The 23,432-nt window shown below is 41.6% G+C and overlaps 1 protein-coding gene across 1 annotated transcript in view; it reads right to left on the reverse strand.

Moving 5' to 3' along the window:
- The window catches only part of LAMA1 (laminin subunit alpha 1), a 160,176-nt gene that overhangs the window by 128,050 nt on the left and 8,694 nt on the right, over nt 1–23,432 (reverse strand). The window contains exons 2-3 of the mRNA XM_029222204.1: nt 8,901–9,071; nt 8,597–8,709 (exon numbers count right to left, since the gene is read on the reverse strand). Of these exons, the coding sequence (XP_029078037.1) occupies nt 8,597–8,709; nt 8,901–9,071 (284 nt within the window). The remainder of the gene's footprint in view (nt 1–8,596; nt 8,710–8,900; nt 9,072–23,432) is intronic.

Below are 23,432 nucleotides of genomic sequence, written 5' to 3' on the forward strand. Positions count from 1 at the left end.
AACAAACCCAGAAAGATATAAGATGAATGTTGCTTTAAGCCATAAAGTTTGGCAGTGGTTTCTTACAAAGCAGTAGATAATTGGAAAAGCGGCTGTGTAGGAGAAAACAAAATGAGATAACAAAAATGTGAAAACAAAAGACAGACATATCTCTGAGACAAGCAGCTTCATGGAGAATAGGACGGAAAAGATAAAAATGGAGAAGAATTTCGTGTGGCTTACTTCCAAATAGTAATGAAGGGCTTGATTTCTTCCAATCTATTCATTTTGCCAAACAAATTCAAGAAAAATTTGAAATTGGTTGAGCCCAGTATGAAGTAATATAAAATTGAAATAAAATCATTTTGAATTAATACAAGTACGCAGTCATGGTCATTTCTACCAGGGTTTCCAGGAACAATTTCTGCCTGAACTCTTTTAACAAACACCCAAGACTCATTTGTAATGAGAAGCTCCAATTTACATGCAACTCTTGTTCTAAAAGTCTTTCAAGATTTTCTGCCTTAAGAATGTGAAATTTGCCTGTTCTTTTTTTATTTACCGTGCCAATGTGCTTAGCAAACACTTTACATATGGACGATACAATAATAAACCTCAATCCAGCTCTGGCCAATTTTTCAGAAATTTTTTGGGGAAAAAAAACAACAGCAGACGTCCAGATTAATGAGGTTTTATAAAACCCAGCAAACAAACAGCTCTTGTCTAAAGGTTTGCATAAAACAAAGGCCCTTCTGTGATTATGTGCCCACAACAAAGTGTTACTTCCTAATTAAACCTACACAGAGTATAGAGCACTGCTTCAAAAAAGCAGCCTTTATTTTCAATGCCATAGGAAACGTTTCCTTTTTTACGAAACACACTTTGTCTTCTCAAGGGACATTACACATTTTTACTCACAAATCTGACCACTCCCAGCGAACATTTTGCCCAGGTTTAAACATTTTGAAAGGAGATTACTAAACACTGATTCATTTTCCTGCTTCTTGGCCAAAAATCACATGTTAGACAGCACCCAGATTTACCATGAGAGAAGCGTTGATACTCTGCCCCATTCCCAGGGGAGAGGACCCCATTGAGTAACAAAGAAAACAGGGGTTTAGGAAGAACCCAGACACTCCCAAATCAGAAGGAAATTGTCAGAACTCCTGCCAGCCTCCCCAGGAAATCGTATTAGAAAGAGAAACAATGATGGGAGACCGGGAACAAATGAGGTGGGACTGTGTGGGTGGTGTGGAAGGAACCAGAAGTCGTGGTGTCCAGCCCCAGTTGCAGCAGGTACAGCCATGTGACACTGGGCAAGCCAGTGGACCACTCTGCACTGCCACTTCTTCACCTGCAAAGAGGGGGCCAACTCCTCTCCAGGATTGTTGGAGATGAAGTAACATGGATGAGAAAAAAATGCTGTAGAGTCTATAACCTATACCTATATAGATACCCATATATATGTATATAGACACACATATGCATAGTATATGAATATACAATATATAGGTTGAGTGTTCATATACATTTGTAGATTCTATATGCTACATAGATAATATACTGTATATATTCTATATACTATATTGCTAAATTCTATATTATTCTAAATTCTATATATTATATATAGATTCCTATACATATACACGATATATATGAATATATGTATAGATTCCTATACACAACAGGCAATGAACATTTCTTTTGAAAGGGATACTCAAAACTAAACAGAAACTTGCCATATGAGCCTTGAAAATGATTTGTATGCACTGCACTCCTTCACTGGCATGCAATCCTTTTTCACTGAAACCTCAAGTTATTACCCATAACAGAAAAGCAACCAACATGTCAGGCGTGGGAGCTATTATGCAAATCATGGGTGCCACAGAGTAGGATGTTAACGCAGCTTTAAAATTATTAATAATGATTTTAGTTATATTGGGAAATGATCATGCTATAAAGTTAAATAAAACATCAGGACACAAACGTATTTGTCACAAACCTCAGCCGGAAGGATGATATTGTCCAAGAATGCAGACAGGGATGAGTTCTACCCTTGAATTACTTCAACTAAGGCTCAGTTCTGCCATCTGTCTAAAGGAGATAATGCAGAACCAAACTCATAGTGTGATTACGAGGGTTCCACAGAAAGCCTGGCCTGCAGGAGTATGGAATAAACGGCAGCCCTATGACTGCATTGTTAATTTAAATACATAGACATGCATGCAAAAGTCTAAAAGCAAGTACACTGATGTTATTGGTGGTCGTGTCAGAGTGAAGGGATGACAGGTTTTTCTGTCTCTTTACACTTATCTGTACCTTCCAGTTTTTCTACAGTGAGCCTATATTACTTCCCTAATTAAGAAAAAAATAAGAATTATTGACTTATGAGTTTATTTTCTGGAAATCTGCATAATTGTACTTCTTAGCTAACCCTATTAGCTAACTCTAATTAGATTATATCTTGCTTAATGTTTCCCATGTGATACCTGAAGATTTTTAGGACTCCTAAGTCATTTGTGGACTACCAGTGTGACAGGGGAAAGGAAACATATTTTTTATAAGGAATTTGTCAGGTGCTCAACCAGGAACCCTCCTTCATTTTTTTTTTTAAATTGAAGTACAGTTGATTTACAATGTTGTATCAGTTTCAGATATAGAGCAACGTGGTTCAGTTTCATATGTTTATTCTTTTTCAGATTCTTTTCCATTAAGTTATTATAAGACCTTGAATATAGTTTCCTGTGCTATACAGTAGGTCTCTGTTGCTTATCCATTTTATATAGAATAGTGTTGCATTTTACTTTGTAAGCTGTCCGAAAGCATAGCACCCAACCACCCTTGACGCATCTCTGCCATGATGCCACACCATCAAAAAGGAATAATAAATAAATACATACAGAAATAAATAGAACTGCTTCCACTTCCCCCACCACTGTCCTTAAAGTCACAGTGTCACCTACGGCAGCCTCTCAGCTGAGATCCCAGGACGCCTAGTCTGTCCACGTATTAGAAGGCAGTCCATGATTTCGCCATGAGGATTATCAATTTTGCATTTTCATTCCGAAGTTAATCTAAAAACTTATAAACGCATATTCAGAATCTGGCTGACCACTGTATAACAAAATTCTGACCCAGGATTTCAAGGCTGCCGATCTGTGTTCATGTCACTGCCCTGGCACAGTGATCACCTACTGAGATGACAGTATTACTGCCGGTTGCAAAGTGACTGCAAATCCACCTGCTGTACTCTGCTTCTCAGGGTTTGAAGGCACTAGTGGGAGGCAGGGAGGCCAGAGGAGGGAGGCAGGGAGGCCAGAGGAGGGAGGCAGGGAGGCCAGAGGAGGGAGGCTGGAGGAGGGAGACTGGGAGGCTGGAGGCAGGGAGGCTGGAGGAGGGAGGGAGGATATTTCCCCTCTGTCTACTTGCTGTTCCGGTCAATGCCTTTTGCCCAGCAGCAGTTGGCCCCAGTCTTTGGCTTTCCAGAACTCCCCACATAAGCCTCCTCATCCCGGCTCAGAGGTGGGGTACTCTCCTGCAAGCCTCCAGCTGTGAGTAACCCCAATCACCCCCCTTAGTTCCTCCTCAGTGGTTAACTCTCAGTTAGCTAGGGACTCTCTTTCCCAGTTCTCTCACACCCATTAACCAGTTCCTCCTACTAGATCTGTCCTTTTAAATAACTGCTGTGGTTTCTGTTTTCCTGATTGGACCCTGGCTGATAGAAAACAGCATGTATTTCACAGTATTTTAACATTTTTTAATTGTGGTAAAATATATATAACATTAAAATGACCATTCCAGCCATTTTAAGTGCACAATTCAGTGGCATTAGGTGCACTCACATAGTTGTGCAACCATCACCACCATCCGTTTCCAGAACCTCATCATCTTCCCAAACTGAAACTCTGCACCCATTACCGCTCACTCCCCATCCCCCTCTGCTCAGCACCTGGCGCTTTCTGCCTCCATAGACATGACTGTTCTAGGGACTGCATGTAAGTGGAATCATACAATGTTTGTCCTTTTGTGTCTGGCTCATTTCACTTAACACACTTTCAAGTTCATCCACGTTGTTCATATATCACAATTTGCTTCCTTTTTAAGGCAAAATAATCCGTGCTATGTACAGACCACATTTTGTTTATCGATTCACTGTTGATGGACACTTGGTTCCTTCCACCTTTCAGCTACTGTGAATAGGCTGCCATAACACATGGGTGTGCAAATATCATTTTGAATTCCTGCTTTCAATTCCTTTGGGGATATAGCTAGAAGTGGAACTGCTGGATCATATGGAAATTCTGTTTAACTTTTTGAGAAGCCACAACACTGTTTTCCATAGTGTTGCACCATTTTACGTTCCCAACCAGCAATGCACAAGGGTTCCAATCTCTCCACACCCTCACCAACCTTTATTTTCTGTTTTTTGATAATAGCCATGTTAATGGGTGAAAAGTGGTATCTCATTGTGGATTTTCTTTTCTCTAATGATGAAAGATGTTGAACATCTTTTTATCTGCCCAGTGTCTTAACTTAGAGTATCTCAAACTGGAAATCCTTGAGTTCTTAAGTTGAGAAACTCTACCATAGGAATACATTTTAATATATTTAATAGAATATATACAGTTTAATATAATTAACAACTAAAATAATGCTGACAATCACAAAATTCAAGATCTATCAAATGGGTATGCTCACTCTCTCAGAATGATTTCTTTAAAATTTTAAGTTATCACAAGAGATCCTGGGCTCATGTCCATGGTATCATGCTAGGTCATTGGACAGTGAGCAATAGTTTATGACTGGACGCCACCCATGTATATGTTAGTTTTACATTTGTTAAAGTGACTCGTCAGTTTTATTTTTTTTCTTAAAACTACCGCACTCATTCAATTCCCACAGATTGTTTTCTTTTTAAGTAAGACATTGCTAGATATCAGCGTAAATTCTAAAATATGGTGAATCGATGCAAGAAATGAATAGCAGGCATTACTTTAAAGAAGTAAAGAAATAAATCTAATCGTTCCTCTTGTAATGTGTTACTAAAGCAAACACTCCGTAGTTAAATCTTATTGCAAACCACACAACATTTATGGACTTTCTGATAACACCACTTTTTATCTTTTCTTTAGTTTATCTTTCAGGTAACCAAACATTATATACAGAGGCTAAAATGTCATAATTTCCACAGCTGTCATCAACTAGAGAATGAAGAATGGAATCAATGTCTATGGCATTTGCCAAAACAGAACGAAACTGACTGATTTGGTCATAAAACCTCAGGGGCTGACATATCTATTAAGTTACATGAACACATTTACAACATGAAATTGTTGATTCCTGATAACACTGAGGTCTGCCTAATTTTACTTTAGAGACCTGTACTTCAGAGTTTACTTTTTTTTTTTTTGCGGTACGCGGACCTCTCACTGTTGTGGCCTCTTCCGTTGCGGAGCACAGGCTCCGGACGCGCAGGCTCAGCGGCCATGGCTCACGCGCCCAGCCGCTCCGCGGCATGTAGGATCCTCCCGGACCGGGGCACGAACCCGTGTCCCCTGCATCGGCAGACGGACTCTCAACCACTGCGCCACCAGGGAAGCCCCCAGAGTTTACGTTTTTAAAGGAGTGAAACAAAGCAGTCAATGGGTTATTAGTTGATGGTCATCTTTTAATCAGGCTGTGAACCAAAAAAAGGAGGGGAGTGTGAAAATAAAGCACTGATTCACAGTGTGATTACACACTCACTGCCTCACCTCTGCCGACGTCAGGGTGTGAAGTCAAGCCTCCATAAACGTTAACAGGGAAGGAAAAGGGAAGAGGAAAAAGAAAGGAGGAAGCAGACAGCTGTGGTCCCTGCCCTCATGGGGTGTATAATCTAGAAATTAACTAGCAGCTGGTGAATTGTTGGCCTGACAGGGAAATACACAGACTTTGACGACAGAAAAGTCATCAGAAGGTATAACCACATTCTAGAGCTGAGTGTCAATGAGGCCCAGGAAACAAGGATGAGATGAGGCGGAAGGGAGCCATCCAGCTGTCAATACCTAAGCAGGACCCAAAGATAGCCTCACTCCTCATGGGACAACCAGCTCTGGATGCAACAGAGCAGCCAGGATCGCCAACGGTGGGTTCTGGCCAAAAATATTTAACTGGAAAGTAATCAAGACTTTAGAGCTGAGTTTAGTTCATAAGAAATAGAGGGCATAAAGGAACATGTTAACAAAATCACAATGAAACCACCAGACAAATCCAGAATGTAGGATATTCTACAAGACAACTGGCCTCATCTATTCAAAAATTGAATATCATTTTTAAAAACGTAAGGGAGGACAATTCAGATTAGAAGAGATTTAACAAGCACATAACAGGCATCAAATGCAATGAGTATTTCTTACTGATCCTGGTTTGAAAAAGAAAAAGAAAAGCTATAAAAGACATCGGTGGCTAAATTGGGACAACTGGATATGGGTGGAGAAATAGTTACTAGGAAATTACTGTTAGTTTTGTTAGCTAATGGCCTGGTGCCTATTCAGAACAAATGTCCTATTTTCTGAAGATACAAAAAATCTTGTATTGGTCCAATGTCACCATGACTGCAATTCACTTGCAAAGTGTTCCCAAGATGAAACAAATGTGACAAACTGCTTAAAAATTCCTGAATCTCGGGGGTGGGTATGTGTGTGTCACAATAATACTGTTTTCTACATATTCAAACATTTTCACAATAAAAAGACTCAATAAATAAATATCTGAGAAAGGTTTGCTCAGCGATAATCATATTGCACTTTTTTTAAACTGAAAGCACAGTAGAAACTTTACGTTGTGTAAAAGGTAAAGAAAATTCTGAGTATTTTGTTATTTTAAATAATCTCAATTTAGAAGCTTATGTAAAAACACTAGAAAGTACTTAGAAGCCTATAATTCTGTGTGTATGCTTGTGTTTGAATATGCCTTAAAGACCTAAAAGTGAGGCCCCCGAATTCCTCAAGCTGATTCAGTCCAACTTACAGCAAAAAGATCTCCTGTTAGGAGAAGTCAAAATTGACAAATTGCAAGATAAACAACGTAGTATCGCATTTGTAATGATGAAAATGTTGTAGTTTTTCCCTTAAAGAAGGAAAATACATTGAAAAGATGATGAGAAAACCAACATTTCCTGCAGAAGCATCCTTACCACTGAAACAAAAACAAAAACCAGGGCAAAAAGGGGCTTTTTTCTCTCTTCCTTCAGGCAGATTTGAAAATACAAAGGCATGACATATTAATTCAGGATTCGTGGCTGGAAACACCCAGAAGTATTATTTCACTTAAATGTTGATACTATGAACCTGAACTTTAAAAATGTCTTCTGAACTTCACATTTTACTACCTCATTTACTGTTACGATTAGAGCTCAAAAGTTCCTTGTGCACGAACAGGCACAGTATTGTCTTGTTTTCTACTTAAAATCCTACATTTTTTTTTTTTTTTTTTTTTTTGCGATACGCGGGCCTCTCACTGTTGTGGCCTCTCCTGTTGCGGAGCACAGGCTCCAGACACGCAGGCCCAGCGGCCATGGCTCACGGGCCCAGCCGCTCCGCAGCATGTGGGATCTTCCCGGACCGGGGCATGAACCTGCGACCCCTGCTTCGGCAGGCGGACTCTCAACCACTGCACCACCAGGGAAGCCCCCTACATATTTTTTAATGATCACTTATTCAAAGAATTACGACTTTTCATCATGAGATCGCCAAAATTCCTATTTCCATCCTACAGTGCACATTTCAACTAGTTGTCTCTTTCAAGGATATTTCACACGACAGTGATGAGTTCTAACCCAAGAGAAACGGAATGGACATAAATAAGAAGGCTATGCCATCACTTTTCTGGAGAACTGAAATCAGAAATTTGACAACAGCTGCCACCTTTCTTTTTCATCCTTTCCACTCAGATTTCTTTCCTTCTCCTTCCCTTCCCCAGAAATATCTGGAGCAGCCAGAGCCCGTACCATGTTTCTCTCCATTCTCCTATGTGGTCTTAAAGCAAAGCAAGGGGATGCAAGTGGGGTCTGAGCCATTTAAACGCTGCCTTTCTCAGCTTGTGCTGAAGGCTTGCTCACAGCAGTAATCAACAACCCCAGGTACTCACAGCCCTCGCAGACGGCGTGACAGGGGTGAGGCAGTGTCCAGAGGTTTAAGACTATCCTCTTTTGTTTCTAAGCTTTGTTTTCTACGTAGAACCCTTTTACAACAGCTGCATAGCGATAACAGCAAGATAACAAGCTCAAAAGGCTGGAAATGCATGCGTTTTGTGATGCCACCTGCAGTGTGTGTGGACACCTGGGTACCGCCTGGCGTGGCATCCTGGGCGGATGGATGATCAGCGTCCCGACATAGCTTCTAAGAACATCAGACCACGTGGAAACACTCCACTCACCTCCCCAAGGATACCTGGGCACGATAAACGTGACAAGAAACGGTACCAAGGACAACTTCTGTGTCTCACTTAAATTCACCGGGTGGAAAAGCAGTGAGACCAGAATGTAAACGTATTAAGAAACAAGTGGACTTTCCGGAAGCTCATGAGATTACAACCCAGCAACCCACAGGCCTCCTGCAGTGGCTCTGGCCTTACCCACCTGTCTCAAGTCCAGAGTGATTGTGACCCAGTGGTACTCTCTCCCGTTTTGGATGCTAGGACTCTGCCACCAGTTATTCGTGCCATCGATGGCATTTGATATGGGATGGCGTTCTGTTGAAAGAAAACAACAACACGCAATGCTCTCAGCTTCTGGTTTAAGTTTTTTAACTTCTAAACTGTAAAATCAGTGGAAATGAACAGGTGAGGAGAACGCAGGTCTGTGGCTCCCTAACACAAGTCTCCAGTAGTCGGTTGAGAAGGTGTACATTTCCACGGGTCCTCCCGAAGGGGGCGCCACTTGCCTTTGGGGTTGGCACTGCTGCCGTCGCAGAGCCGGCACTGGGCGTTGCGCATGGCCCTCCTGGGCACGTGCTCCACCAGCTTGCAGTATGTCTCCGGCCCCTTCTCCCCGCAGGTCGCGTTGGTGCTGATGTGGGCATTGCTGGCAAGGTTGAGAATGGCAGGGAACAGCCCTGAAAGTCCAAAGGCACCAGATCAGCTCCGCCACTTGAAACCGAAAGGTCAGATCACTTCATCTCACTTTGCAAGTAAATCAGAAAGAGATGGCAAACTTACAGTTACCAAAGGGGAAAGGAGGGGAGAGGGATGAATTAGGAATTTGGGATTAACAGATACACACTACTGTATATAAAACAGAGAAACAATCAGGACCTACTGTATAGCACAGGGAACTCTACTCAGTATCACAGAATAACCTATAATGGAAAAGAATCTGAAAAAGAATATATCTATATATATAAATGAATCATTTCACACCTGAAACATTGTAAATCAACTATACCTCAATTAAAAAAAAAAAAGGAGGGGAGTTCCATGGTGGCCTAGTAGTTAGGACTTGGCACTTTTACTGCCGTGGCCCGGGTACAATCCCTGGTTGGGGAACTGAGATCCCACAAGCCGCGCGGTGTGGCCAAAAAAAAAAAAAATTAATTTAAAAAAATAAAATAATAAATAGAAAGAAAAAAAAGAAAGAAAAAGATGGTAAGTTCACATGCTGAGTGGAGGGAGCCCTATAGGAAAGCAGTATATATGTCAATTTCATTTACATGAAATTCTAGGACAAGCAAAGCTCATCTATAGGAAAAACCGAAGAGCAGTTGCAAAGGATGCGGACTAACCATGAGGGGACTGGAGGGAATTTTGTGGGGTTGGGCTCCATTCTCTACCTGATAAAGGTTTGCATTGCACAGGCACACGCAGGTGTGAAAAATCACAGAATGCACAAGGTTTGGGTAGATTTGTGTATTCCGCTATAGGTTGATGTGACCTCAAAAAATAAAAGTCATAAAAAAATTTTTTTTAAAAAGAGTCATAAAAATATTGATGCAAATCCTGAACAGTTTAGGAGCAAAGTATACTTAGGTCTTTAACTCACTTGGAAATGCATCAAAAAATTAACCTGGATTGAAGGGTAGAGATGGATACATGGATGGACAGGTGAGGAAGAGAGTAGGTAAATGTTCGTTGCAGAATCTAGGTAGGAGCGTAGATGTTCACTGTACAGTTCTTTCCACTTTTCTGATTGAAAATGTTCATAATAAAATGTTGGGAAAGTAGGTTTTAAGACAAGGTTCAAATGACCCAAAACCCGTATTTGCCACTGAAATTCAAGCAACTTTCACCTAGGACATCCATCCTGTGTTCACTTTGTTCCAGGTGCCTCTGCTAGTACTTACGAGGTCTTTCCTATGATTATCTAGGATTTCTCTCTCTTTGCTTTCTTTACTGCCTGTTTGTTTTGGTGAAGAAAACATTAGAACACAAAGAACCAGTTTTCAAAATTCTCTTCAAGTCAGTATGAATCTCTGTCTTTGTATAATCTCTTTGTCTCCAGAGATTTTTATCTTTAAGCAGCTGATCCAAACTCTTCAGAAAACAACCTTTGGATGACTGTGAGAAAAATAACTCCATTGGGTTCTTTAGAGATTTGACTTTATCTTGGTAAAGAGGATCATAGCAGTGAAGATTCTATAAAGTTCTAGAAAGGATGGGGCAGGTGATACAGAAGAGGTGTTCTTCACGAATGGATGTTGTGAACTCAGGTAGTGTGAGAAGGAGGGGTTTCAGTTAAGCGGGCTTCCTCTAATTTACCAGAACTTGACTCAAGGTCACAGAAGATAAACTTTTCTTTATAAAGGGCATAGAATCAATATTATCTCTAAAATATTTCTTTTCCAGTGAAATTTGAAAAAGCACAATATAATTTTAGTAATCTAGAAGGAATTCATGTATTTAATTTTTATTTTTTAGGTACTGCTTAATATTTTCAATGACCTTTTTTTTTTTTTCCTTTGGCCACGCCTCATGGCTTGTGGGATGTGGGATCTTAGTTCCCCAACCAGCAGTTGAATCCAGGCCCTCAGCAGTGAGAATGCGGAGTCCTAACCACTGAACCGCAAGGGAGTTCCCAACCTTTTCTATTACAAATATTTTAATAATTTAAATTATAAAATAAAAATGGTTATTTTTATGAGTTTCTATATTTAAAAAAAACTCACCATGCAACTATTAAAAAAAATAACTTATGGTTCAGTCAAAATAAAAAGAAATATAAATAGAAAAAAAATAACTTATTAGGTAGTCTTCCAAAGACTTTTCACATAAAACAGAGCTACCTATTAGCAGTTCTATCCTAGGAGAACGGCCCTACTCAAATCAATAGACCCTTAGCCTCTCAATAGAAAATAGTTATGGAATATTGTATTCTAGAGCATTACTCTTAATTTTGAAACATAACACAGGCTTACATCATATAAAGTTTTAATATGTTGTGTATTTTTTCGTTTTTAACTTAAAGTTGGTCATTTTTATCATATTCTTTTAAAGGGATTTCTTTGTCAATTAAAAAGGCTTTATGAAAAAATAGATGCACCTTTACATTTAATTATGCAGGTCCCCAAATTATTATTTTTCTCAACCAGTAGTTAGACACTTACATTTTAGGCAATTATCTAGTTCCTAAAGCGACATGTAATTCTTGGGAGTCGTACTTACATGGGGGGAGGAGCTGATATTTATTCTGTTTGGTACCGAGGTAAATATTAATTTTAATAACTGCGGTGTTACATCCAAATAGCTACAGTGGTGTTTTCCAGGCTCTGGACCACGTCTATGCATTTCGATTTGCAGTGCAATCAACTCTACCCCTTCCCTTCTCACAGACTAGCCAAGCAAGGAGAAGAAAAAAGGTCACAGGAACTAATTTAACAATGCATTTCTCTATCAACAAATCCTTTACCACTAAAAAAATGTTCCCACTTTCTCTTTTTTTCTCCCCCTCCAGTTGCTGGACATCAAGAGAACAGCCCACTTCCTGCCCGGAGCTCCCCCCACCCCGACCTGCAAGGGCCTTGAGTTATTGGGGAGGTGGAGGGTGAAGGGGGCGGGGGTCAGGAGGGCACCTGCCTCTTTACTCAGGAGCCTGTGCTCTGAGTCACTGAGAAAAAGAATTTTAAACCTTGTGAACATAACATAACTTTGGTGAATAATATCTCAATTGTAGGAATCAGGTAGGTCTTACACTAGACAGGTTTTAAAGCACTTCCATACCTCCTTACCTGGCTGGTATTCTAAAAACACTTTTAGTAAAAAGAAAGATAAGTCCCTTTGTTAGCATGGTTGTGTAGAAACACCTTGAACTGACTAATTTCTAAAATCTATAGGGTTGCCTTTCACTAAAACTAAATCTTTCTTCTCAGATAAGCTCATATTTGGGGAAAAAAATTCACTAAAAATTATTCCTTACCTATTACATTTGCTCTCACTTCATAGTTCTAGAATAATTATTATTCCTTGTTGCATATGACCACAGCTGCTAGAATATGAAAGAAAGTTGGAAATTTGTACTGGAGGAAGCATGTTTGAAGAAGAATTTTAAAAAATTCCTCAGGTTGCTGAACCTTTTCAAAGACTACTGAAATATTTCAATAAAGGGCAACTAACGTGAGCTTCAGGTAGGGGGAGAAATAGGAAATCAAACGGTCAGAAAGGGCACTGGGATCAAGAACCTGCCAAGAACAAAAGTTCGGCTTTACACATAAAAATCAAAGGCAGAACGAGGTCTGCAGCAGGCACATGTGACACAGTTTCCCATCACTTGGCCGTGCACTTAATATATTAGACGACTATACATTTTTGTTGAGAGACATTATTTACTTTAGTTAGTGTTAACTGTGATTTGTACTTCTGCCCCCATTCGGGACACACAATGGAATCATTTTTCCACCCCTATACTTAACCAGTAGCTAAAGGCTTCATGACACCAAACTCCATCGAGCGTGAAATAAATTCCTTCTCACTCACCAGTAGTTTCTTTTCTTTTTTAAAACCCTTTATTCACAGTCTGGGTCCACTTGGCCTTCTTAAATGCATTTTAGGACCACTTTCATCTACTGGAAACTCCCTCATTAATAGTAGGTGAAAACCACCACGAAACTGAGGGCAAAAAAATGCTACTACACATGATTAGCGCAGTTTTTAGCTGAGATACTTTCCACATTGAATAATTTGTTTTTAAAAGTTTCTGGGCTTTTTCCCAGTAAAAAATATTTTTGCTATCTTAAAAATAGGGTATCTAAAATACTGACTAGCGCCAAGGTGCAAGGCTCACTGCAGCAATTTCTTCATCAATATTTCTCAAATTATTCGGGGCCAACCGTTCGTGGCCTTAATGCATTTGGGGTGTAAGAGAAGCATGAGTTTTTTCTAATGAGTTTTTTTTTTTCTTTTTTGGAATAAAAAAAATTTGGGGGTTCTACCAAATGTTATATTTGTCTAATCCATACTCGGAGTCATTGTGATATTCTGAAAAGGAAACGATTTGCAATGCTAAGGTTAAGTATCTGGGAAAATATGTTCAGATCGTTTTTAATGGCATATTTAATATCTAACCTGGAGGTGTCCGGGCTTAAAATGGACTGTCCATTCTAATCATGGGTTTACTATCACCTCTATTAGAATCACTAGTGCCTGTAACAGCAGCTTTGGGTAAGAAGTGAGCATTTGGGATTTTGAGTCAGAAAGCCCTTGGCTTGAATTCCGGGTCTACCAGTTGCCTGCTGAGGGCTTCCCCTCCCAGTCTCCTTGTCTGTGTAATGAGAAGCACTATGCCTGGGAATATTTATGAGCATTAAATGAGACTGTGTCATAAAGGGCCTAATACATTGTATGAAGGGCTCAATAAATAATTGCTATGATTATTTTCATATTATCATTGTATATCACTAATACAAATATAATTAGACTTTCATGGTTATATTTCATCTATTGGAGTCTCTGTATCTCTGATTAAGTTTTAGATGAAGTAGTTGGTTTGCATTTAAGGGTCACCAAGTACGAAAAGGATCTACCTTTAAAGAGAAGAACCATGCAGCCCAGAAAGCTGTGCATCACGAAAGAGGCGTGGCGGAAACTCAGACCCTCGGGTCACCCCACCCTCCTCCAAGGCAGGGTGTCCCTGCACAGAAGGCTGAGCAGGAGTGTTCGCCCGACTCACTCATCCCACCTCACCCTCCGGCCCTCCCTCTCCTCTTTTCCTTCTTATTATTCTTTCTGTTGTTGCCTTTGCAACACTGTATAGCTGGATCCAAGTTAAACGTACATTTGTAAACAGCGATCCCCTCCTCTCATTTTTCTGTAAGCTGACAGGGAAGGCATCTCTGGGGTGACATTTGAGTAGCTGCCTCAAAAATAAGAAGGGACTAGCCATGCAGGGGTAGCACTATCGTTTAACACATCTGGCTTTCTTTGTATTCTCCTTGCATTAAAAACATGCTGAGAATAGGTCTGTGAGCTTTGTCAAAGGGGTCCACTGGCGCCAAAAGGTCAAGCATCCAGGCAGGGAAAGCACTTCGGCTAAAGTGCTGGGAGCCAGGAGTTAGTTCATGGCGTAGGTGACTCTGTAAGTCTGCTTTCCCACCTCCTCTGCCAGGAACCTAGCTCATCCCTGGACAAGGGCAGCCAGGAGGATCCAGGTGGATTGTGAAGGTGAGAGGGGCTTGGACCAAGGCAGGAGTTAATGTCCTGCTCAGGTGAAGTCCTCAGCCACCTGACCAGGTGGCCTGGAGAAGCAGCTGCCTCCAGCTCAGGGGCCCTAAGTGGAAAATGAGTCCTTAATGCCAGCTAGGTTGCAGGACCAGAAGACGAGATGCCTTGAGGAAACTAATGAAAACTTTCCCTCTCTCCCAGGGAATATAATCACCCTCATGAGATGTAGGTTATCATCTGATTTCCCACATTTGGCACACGAGCGTATTTTCAGGGCACGCTCTCTGTGGATGCTAAGGACCACACATGAAAGGAGAGAGGGGTAGAGACAGAGGAACGTTTAAACTGAAATTACTTAACAGTAATGCATCCCAACCCCTAAGATATGTTCAGGAGGCTCTTTACAAGCTGTGGCACAATTCATCTTAGCTCAAACTTTTTTTCCCAGAAAACAATACAAATATACCTGTATATTATGAAGTAGGTGTATTTGAAAAATATTATAAATTAAACTGTTTTCCCACTTTTACTTCTAATTCATCAGCCATTGACAGCGGCTTCTGACAATAAGGGATTCCTTATTCCTGTTTCTTTCCCACAAGAAACCTACAACCAACATTTTGCCAAACAGAACTACACCATTTAAAGACATTCTATTTCAAGTTATTTATTATAAATTAAAATCACTTTAATCATTACTTGTTTTGTTTATCAAATACCAATATTTTCAGAATGTTGAAACAATAAAACATCGACACTAAAGTTGAAATAGATGAAAGTTTTGCTTGCTTTGTGTCAAACAGGGCTTCTGTTTCTGATGAGAATTCTGCAAACTTACCAGTTATTTTATTTCTCAAAAAATCTACCACTTGGGAGCACTTGTGAAGGAAAGTGACTTGAGCCCCTGTGGGCTGTAGCGGACCCCTTTCAGCCGAGACAGAGAATGAACGGCCCCTCCCTCCGTTCCCAAAAAGCAAATACTTGGTTTTTGGACGAAACCTATTTAATCATTGGTGGCTGTTAGTAAAAGAAAAAGCTTTAAAATATTCTAGGGATTCCAAGGCCCTTTCCAGCACAGTGGGAAAAAAAAAAAAAAAAAAAAGATGGGAAAGAGAGAGAGAAAGACCCCACAGGAACTTGAGGGAGAAGTCAAATCCCAGCTCCTGGGAGTATGGCATTTAACACCCTTGACTTTTTTTCTCACGTGGGAAGATGAAAAGAAATTTAATCTCAGAAAACCCAGATGGGGTGGTGGGCAAAAGGCCTTGGAAGGGTTTTGCCAGAGTCCATTTCCATAGCAATGGGCTGGAGGTGTCCTTGACAAAGACAGAGGTTTTCACTGTAAGATAAACAAGCTATGAGGACCTAGGCCTGAATACTGTCTGTAGAAACTAACACCTTATCAAGACCTGCCTCCTCCTGCCACAAAGGTTCCTTAATGCTTATATTTGATGACACTGCGGGTTTTGACTCAATACCCAAGTTTAGTTGCAGAGACCATAACTACAATTCATTCATCAAGAGGTTTTCTCTTTTGTTGCCACAAAACTGAAATTTAAGGGCAAGAATTAAAAAGCTCTACAGGATCAAAATCACTATAGCACACAGGCAAAGTGCAAAAGCACCTCAACATCCATAAGTATTTTGATATTTCATATTATTCCCATTGCCCTGGGAAGCCACTGCCCCTCCTCCCTCCTCCTCCTCAGCTTAAAGGGAAATCCAAAAGCAAGTGCAGCCTTTAGGTGGAATGTTGACAGCTCTGTTGAATGAAAATGCAGTTATATTCTGCTTGTATCAATATCATTTATGTCTACAATGTTTATATCATTTGCTTAAATACCTAAAAGCATCAATTAATTCAACATTTCCTAACCAGCTAAACGCTTCCAAAAACCACCAACTTTTCTACGAACGCTTCAAGGTCTTAGTTATTTCTTCCCCCTTCTTCTGCCACTTCTGTGCTCCATTATATAAATTTTACTTGCTTATGCTTTAAAGCTTTGGCATGCTCTTTAGGGACGTACCCAAGGCCACTTCATGGGTGTGCAGTCGCCCTTGGTTTACAGCCCTGTTGACACTGTCTTGAAATTTCTCATAATGTAAACAAGGGGGCCCACATTTTCATTTTGCACCAGCTCTTAAAATTATGTAGTTGGTTCTGGATATGCCTTGTGAAAGCGTCAGTCAGGGACTGTCCTCACGAGCATCCATGGACCTCTGACTGGATCACTTGGCATTCGAGATGCCCGATGCGTTACCGCCTCTAACACCAGGACAATGACCCCAAGGAGGCTGGATCCACCGGATTAGAGCTCCATTTATTCCAGAACATACTGAGAGGGACAGCTTACAAACCACGAAAGCATTTGCAGTATCTTCCACCTCAGAGTCCAACAGCAGACAAACGCATTTGACAGCTAAGAGTAAACACCCCAATCAAAAGTCCAGAGTCACATTATCTTGGTATCATTCTCACTGGGGTTGATAACACTGTACTTTCTGAGTTCTAGTACCATTGTTTTTTCTGAGATTGGGCTGCTTCTTTATCTAGATACATACGCTTAATGGGATAATCGGTCTATTTTTTTAGAGCTATTACTAAGTCAAGGATGTATATGAGAATCGTGATCACTCTCTTCAGTTCCTGGCCTCACGCTGGCTCTTCACTCAACTTCAGTTCGGATTCTCCTCCTTTAAATCACTCAAAATGCCCTCGTCAAGGTCTCCATCCCCAGCGTGCAGTTCACCTGCAGTTTACTGGACCTCACGGTAGCTTTTGTAAACAAGGACCCCTCTCTCTGGTTTAAACCCCTCTTCTTTTGGCCCTGTCATAACTGCAGACACCTAGTTCTTCCCTCTGTCACAGCAGCTTGCTGGCCGTCTCTGCCAGTGATCCAGACTCTCCCCATGACCCGATGTCCCAAGGAAAGCAGAAGAGGCCCATCCCCCATACAGGCACATTCTCAGGGGGAAAGCGGGAGGCGTATACTTTCCCCCAAAACTATTTACAAACACTATTTCGGTTTTCCACCCCACGTGCCCAGCACTCCCTTGTTCGATATGATTAGTCCCCATGTGGATAACAACAGAACAAGGCATCACACGCATGGGAAGTGAACACACTGTGTCCTGGAATGAGTGGAATCTCAACAGTGGCTAAAATAAATCCAGTATAAGTTTCACAGGGATAGATGCAGGACCTTCCACGTTTCCCCAAACCCACCTGCAAGCACAGCGCAATCTGGGTGAAGACGGAAAAGATGCTCTAGTTCCTGGTGACAGGGACACACAACATGAAAACGGTGCTATGAGAAAAGTGAACATGACCTAAGGTTGAATTAATAGAAAATGACCCTTGGCATCCACAGATTTGATCTTTATAATTGAACTATGCACAAGATTTACGAAAGTCATTCTGTGCTCAACTGGGCAAAGAGAGGGTTGGAGCAGAGCTTCTCAAACTTTTATCAAATCAGCTGGAGATCTTGTTACAAATGCAGATTCTGATTCTGCAGGGCAGGGCTGGAGCTGAACTGCTTCCTGGTTAAGTATCTCCCTGGGGCTGCTACTCTGACTTCAGCAGATGAAATGGTCTCTTGGGGTTTTTCCAGCTCTAACTCTCTGGGGTTGGCCTATTCAGCCGAGCCCTGGAACAAAGTTCATCAGACTGATGAGTAAGATCACACTTCCTCCAGAGTCTTCTGTCACTATTCAACCAGAACTCCAGATTCCCCGCACTGCATTTATGTGTTGGAAACCTTTGGCAATTATTTTTAGAGGGAATTCGGGACATTGGTTAAAACAAAGTTTTCTGGCTTACTGTAAAGAGGGAAAAAAGGTCAAGGCCTCCAAAATTAAAGAGGTAACATACAAACAAGGTCACCTGAGCATCAACCAGGACAATCTATTAAAGCAAACCAGTGTTTTGATTCCTCAGTCCTGTTCGACCCGAGTGATGCTGCCACTGGCTGGTTCATCCATGTTGAAAATGATGCTATTGAAGACATGGTGAAATGCTTCGATGATGTTCAATTTTAAAGAAGGCTATGTACCTGCACTGCCTATTGCTGACAGAGACCCAGCCCTTGCAGCCTGTCCTGTCCTGATGGTGCTGGTATTCTGACCTGATGTCTTTTCACAGAGGCCTGGAGGGGGCTTTACACACGGGGGTGGGGTGGGCCAAAGGGGACAGCATGGCATCCATCCCCTGGCTGCCCTGGGACCTTGCCTTTGAGCTTCCGGGACATGGTCCATGTCTAGGTGACAGAGGAGAGGAAGCATTTTCAAAAGAGCCTCTGAGCAAAAACAGGGCCATCCTCAGAAGGTGGGGCCGTCTCCCCATCCTAGCGAGGAAGACAGCTGGAGAGACTTGGGAAAGGTCAAGGACACAGCAGTGACCTTGAGCCCTCCGCCCCCATCATATTAAAGTAAGATTTCTAATATTATTTTTCTTTCATTTTCTGAATTTTTCCCTATATTTTCATTATGATAATAGGGAAAATTTAGTCTATTTCCACACATTAGTAGTGAATCAGAACCCAGCCTGGACCGCATGAATAGGTGACTCTCAAACAGGCCACATTTATAAACAACTTCTCTTTTTATTTTTTAAATTGAAGTATAGTTGATTTACAATGTTTCAGGCGTACAGCAAAGCGATTCAGTTTTATATATATGTGTGTGTATGTGTGTGTGTGTGTTCTTTTTCAGATTCTTTTCCATTATAGGTTATTACAAGATATTGAATATAGTTCCCTGTGCTATATAGGTCCTCGTTTCATATTCATCTTCTTTAATACATTTTCTTTTCAAACAAACCAGTAAAAACCAAATAGCCTGTCTTTCCTGCACACTGCAGTAGGATTCACATATAGGTCCCCCACTTTGAGCAAAGTACACATTTTCAACCAATGGACTGTGGACGGCGAGTTCTCTGTTTTAGTCCTAAGTGGCACTTTCCATACTTGCCCCTCCCCCTCGGGTCAGCACCTCAGCACAGACCTCCCCCTGCTGACTCTCCAATCCTTTGCCCTTTACACTGGACAAGCTGGCGTGGTTAGGAGCCTAATTTGTTTACAGGAGGATGTCAGCCCTTCTTTCAACCTCTGAGATTGGTTCCCCACTGGCCAGTCCAGAACTTCTGTGAGTACAGCAATTGTTCCCTCCTGGGGGTTGCAATTTCCAGAGCCCTCCCCGACTTGAGTGTCTTGAAACGGAGGATGTAAACTGATTGACTCAAGACGAGCATCCTCTAAACATAAACGGTAACTAGTACAGTGTCTGAAATTAAGAAACTTCAATATAAAGACAGTGACTTGGTGCATGTGATATCGTGTGTGTGTGTGTGTGTGTGTGTGTGTGTTACTTAGGTTAAACTACCCATTTGCAGCTGGTATTAAAATCAATGATGTGTCTCTTGGGGTGGTCAGGGCGTATTCCAATAAGGAAGGCTGTCCAGGGTCAGGACACTCACCATAATGTTCTCTGTCTCCATCAACACCAATACTTTGCTAATTAGCGAGGAAAATATTTAAAATGGGCTATTAGTAAAATTAGTGGATTGTTAACAGAATCACGAACAACAGAAATAGAATCTCATAAAGAGAATTTCATGGTAGTCAAGATATTTATATAAATTAAAATATTTTAGTGGGACTTCTGGCTATGGTAAGTAAAGAGGTTGACAAAAACAGTTATATAACCGAACAAAATTTTCAGAAACAACCATTTCAGGATTCTGAAACTAACCAACAACAAACAAGTTGGGAAGCTTTTCTTTATGAAAAGCTACTCTCTCTCTCAGACTGTGAGAGAGAGAGTAGCTTTCTGCCTGGGTCTACTCCATACTCACCCCCGCTCCCAGGGCAGGGTGAGCCCTGAAAACGAGCAGCTTTAGTGCTGGAGATGGACAGCTGACTTGATTTGGAGCAGAGAGTGGAAACAGATGCTCCGTGATGCTGACAAAGTTGTAAACTCAGTAGAAAACAAATGGGGAAACCCTGTAGTTCGGCTAGCTGAGGTTGCCATCCTAGTAGGGGAAGATACAGATGGCTAGACCAGCCAAACACTTAACAGGGGATCCTGGGCACATGGGCATCAAAGAAGGACCAGATCGGCTCTCCATACTTCCCAGGCTTTTTTTATTGAAAAAGAATAAAATAGTTAAGAAAAGATTTAACAAAGGAAATTCAAGACTAATACACTGAAAACTGTGAAACATTTCTGAGAGAAATTAAATAATATCTAAATGAACGAAGACAGGTTTCTTATTCATAGACAGGAAGACTCGATATTATTAGACAGCACTTCTCCCCAAACTGATCTACAGATTCAATCTAATTCCTACCAAAATCCCAGCTGGCTCTTTTGTAGAAATTGACAAGCTGATACTAATGGAAATGCAAAGGACCTAGAACTATCAAAGCAATTTAGCAAAAGTGAATTGTGGAATGGCTTACATCACCCAGTTCAAAACTTATTACAAAGCCAAAGGAATCCAGACAGTGTGATGTTAGCACAGGGACAGACACGTGGATCAAAAGAACAAAAGAGGGTCCAGGAATATACACTGAAAATCTATCTGATTCCTTCAAATATTATTTCAGAATTATTTGAATTTGAAATTACTTCATTTACAGAAAACTGTCTTATGCACAAATTTTCAGGGAATGTTTGACCACAGAAAACAAGGCACATCTTAACTTAGTCAATTTTAATAATTAAAACTAAACCAACAAGGTTGGAAACTACTAAAGGCACACTAGATGTTATGCTCATATTTCTAAAGAGAATAGGCCATTCTTCCATTCAGTAATAAGTGATTTTTATCACACAAAAATCCATCTGTGACATAAATTCTGTATGCCTTTGTTCTGTTCATGAGAAGACCAGGCTGGCTTAGCCCAAAATGCCTGGAGGAGAACAGCTGTTCCCCACTTAAACGATGTCCTCCAAAGGCAGGCAGGTAGAGTTCCTTTAAACAAAAACTCTATATAAGAATGTAACTCCAAGAGCTAGTCAACAAATGCCAACAAGACTGAAGTCAAGACAAAACAGAGTGTTCTACAGTCACAGTCTTCAAACTAAAAGGAAACACACTGCAGTAGAAATGCAGTGTTTAATCAGAGTTCTCTGTTTACAGTGACACTATTTTACAGCAATAAGTGGGGTGATATCGGTGGTCCAGGCATTCAGCAACAAAAATCCCTCCAGATTTGAACTGATGGACACACGTAGCCTAGGATTCCTTGGGCACTTCTTGTGCCTGCTTGACTACAGCTCTAGGGGTTCAAGGACCAGTGTGCAGAACTCTAGAAACTCAACAAATACCTATTGAATATGTGAGTTAATGAGTTGTGGGCTTGAGATGCCTAGAAGTCAGTGGCCCCAAATCTAGAAATAAGATTTTGTTAAATATAATCTGGGCTTCAAGCCTTATTCGTCATTCAATATTATTTCAATTACAAAAACGTAATCCTTTTTTCTCCTTTGTACTGAATTGGTATATGGGGAAAAAAAGGTGAATGCTCTCTTCAAGCTGCCAAGCCCCTCCTGATTTCCAGATTCTGTGGCTCTTCTCTCTCTGTATTGGACCCCGTCTGCGAGCAGGGAAAGTATCTGGACTTAGTGTTTCTGCTACTAGGCTGTCCCTGGTCATGTGTTTTGGTTCAGAATGTGAGCTTTGGTCCCGAGAATGTCTGACCATCTCCTACCGTAGCTTGGTTACCTGCATTCTTGTTTCCCATCCCTGCAACCTGTCTGGGCACCTGCTAAGGCCTCCCAGCCTTCTCGAGCTGGCATCTGTCCTTTCCCAGCCCATCTGTGCCCAGGAATCATCACTCTGCCTCTTCATTAGGGACTTTTCCAAATCCCAACCGCCTGTCTGTCTGAACCTCTCAATACTATCCATCCACTGGGTTCCCTCACAGCCCCTGGTGCTTGTCTGAATTGGGACTTTCATTCATTCATCCAACCAATATTTACAGAATCAACACTAAACGCCAGATGCTGAGTAGGTATTAGAAATAAGAACAAAAATCTCTGCCCTCCAGGAGAGACAGGCAAGGTAACAAACCGTTACAAAATGACGTGCTGGTCAGAGGTGTGCACAGATTGCTATGGCAGGAGCAGGAGGCACACCTGGATGACTGGGTGGACCAGAATAAGGCAGTGTCACAGGTGAACCACGATGTCACATTATGGGAACCACGGCTGCGTCAGAATGGCCCGAAGAGGGTACGCAGTGGGAGAAGCAGCTGTGGAGAGGTTGCAGCAGGGCCAGACCACAGACGGCCGAGTAAGTCCTGCTCAGTAGAGTGAGAAGCCACTGTAACAGTTCCACAGGGACAGGATGACCCCATTAGCTTCACGGCCCGCTAACCCCTGGGAGGCTTCGGATGCCAACGGCTTTCTGGGCCCTGGGGAAACTTTTATTGGCCACATTAGACTCATCCCAGCATCTGCAGCACGGCTACCCATTCCTGCAGAACCTGCCTCAACCCAGCAGATGGGCCGGGTCCAGATTCCGGCTCCATCAGTCTGGGGTTAGTCCAATACAGCACCCTCCAGTACCATTAAGCCTTTAGGTGGGCGCTGGTCTGCAGGTCAGTGTAGGTGGGTTGTCGGTGTGTGTGGTGTGCGTGTGGTATGTCTGGTGTGTGTGGTGTGTGTCTGTGGTGTGTCTGGTGTGTGTGGTGTGTGTGTTATGTGTCTGGTGTGTGTCTGTTGTGTCTGGTGTGTGTGTGGTGTGTGTGGTGTGTGTGTGGTGTGTGTGGTGTTTGTGGTGTGTGTGTGGTGTGTGTCTGTTGTGTGTGTGGTGTGTGTGG

This window comes from Monodon monoceros, unplaced genomic scaffold (assembly GCF_005190385.1).
Source record: "Monodon monoceros isolate NGI ecotype Baffin Bay Population unplaced genomic scaffold, NGI_Narwhal_1 Super_Scaffold_1, whole genome shotgun sequence".
Taxonomy (NCBI): Eukaryota; Metazoa; Chordata; class Mammalia; order Artiodactyla; family Monodontidae; genus Monodon; species Monodon monoceros.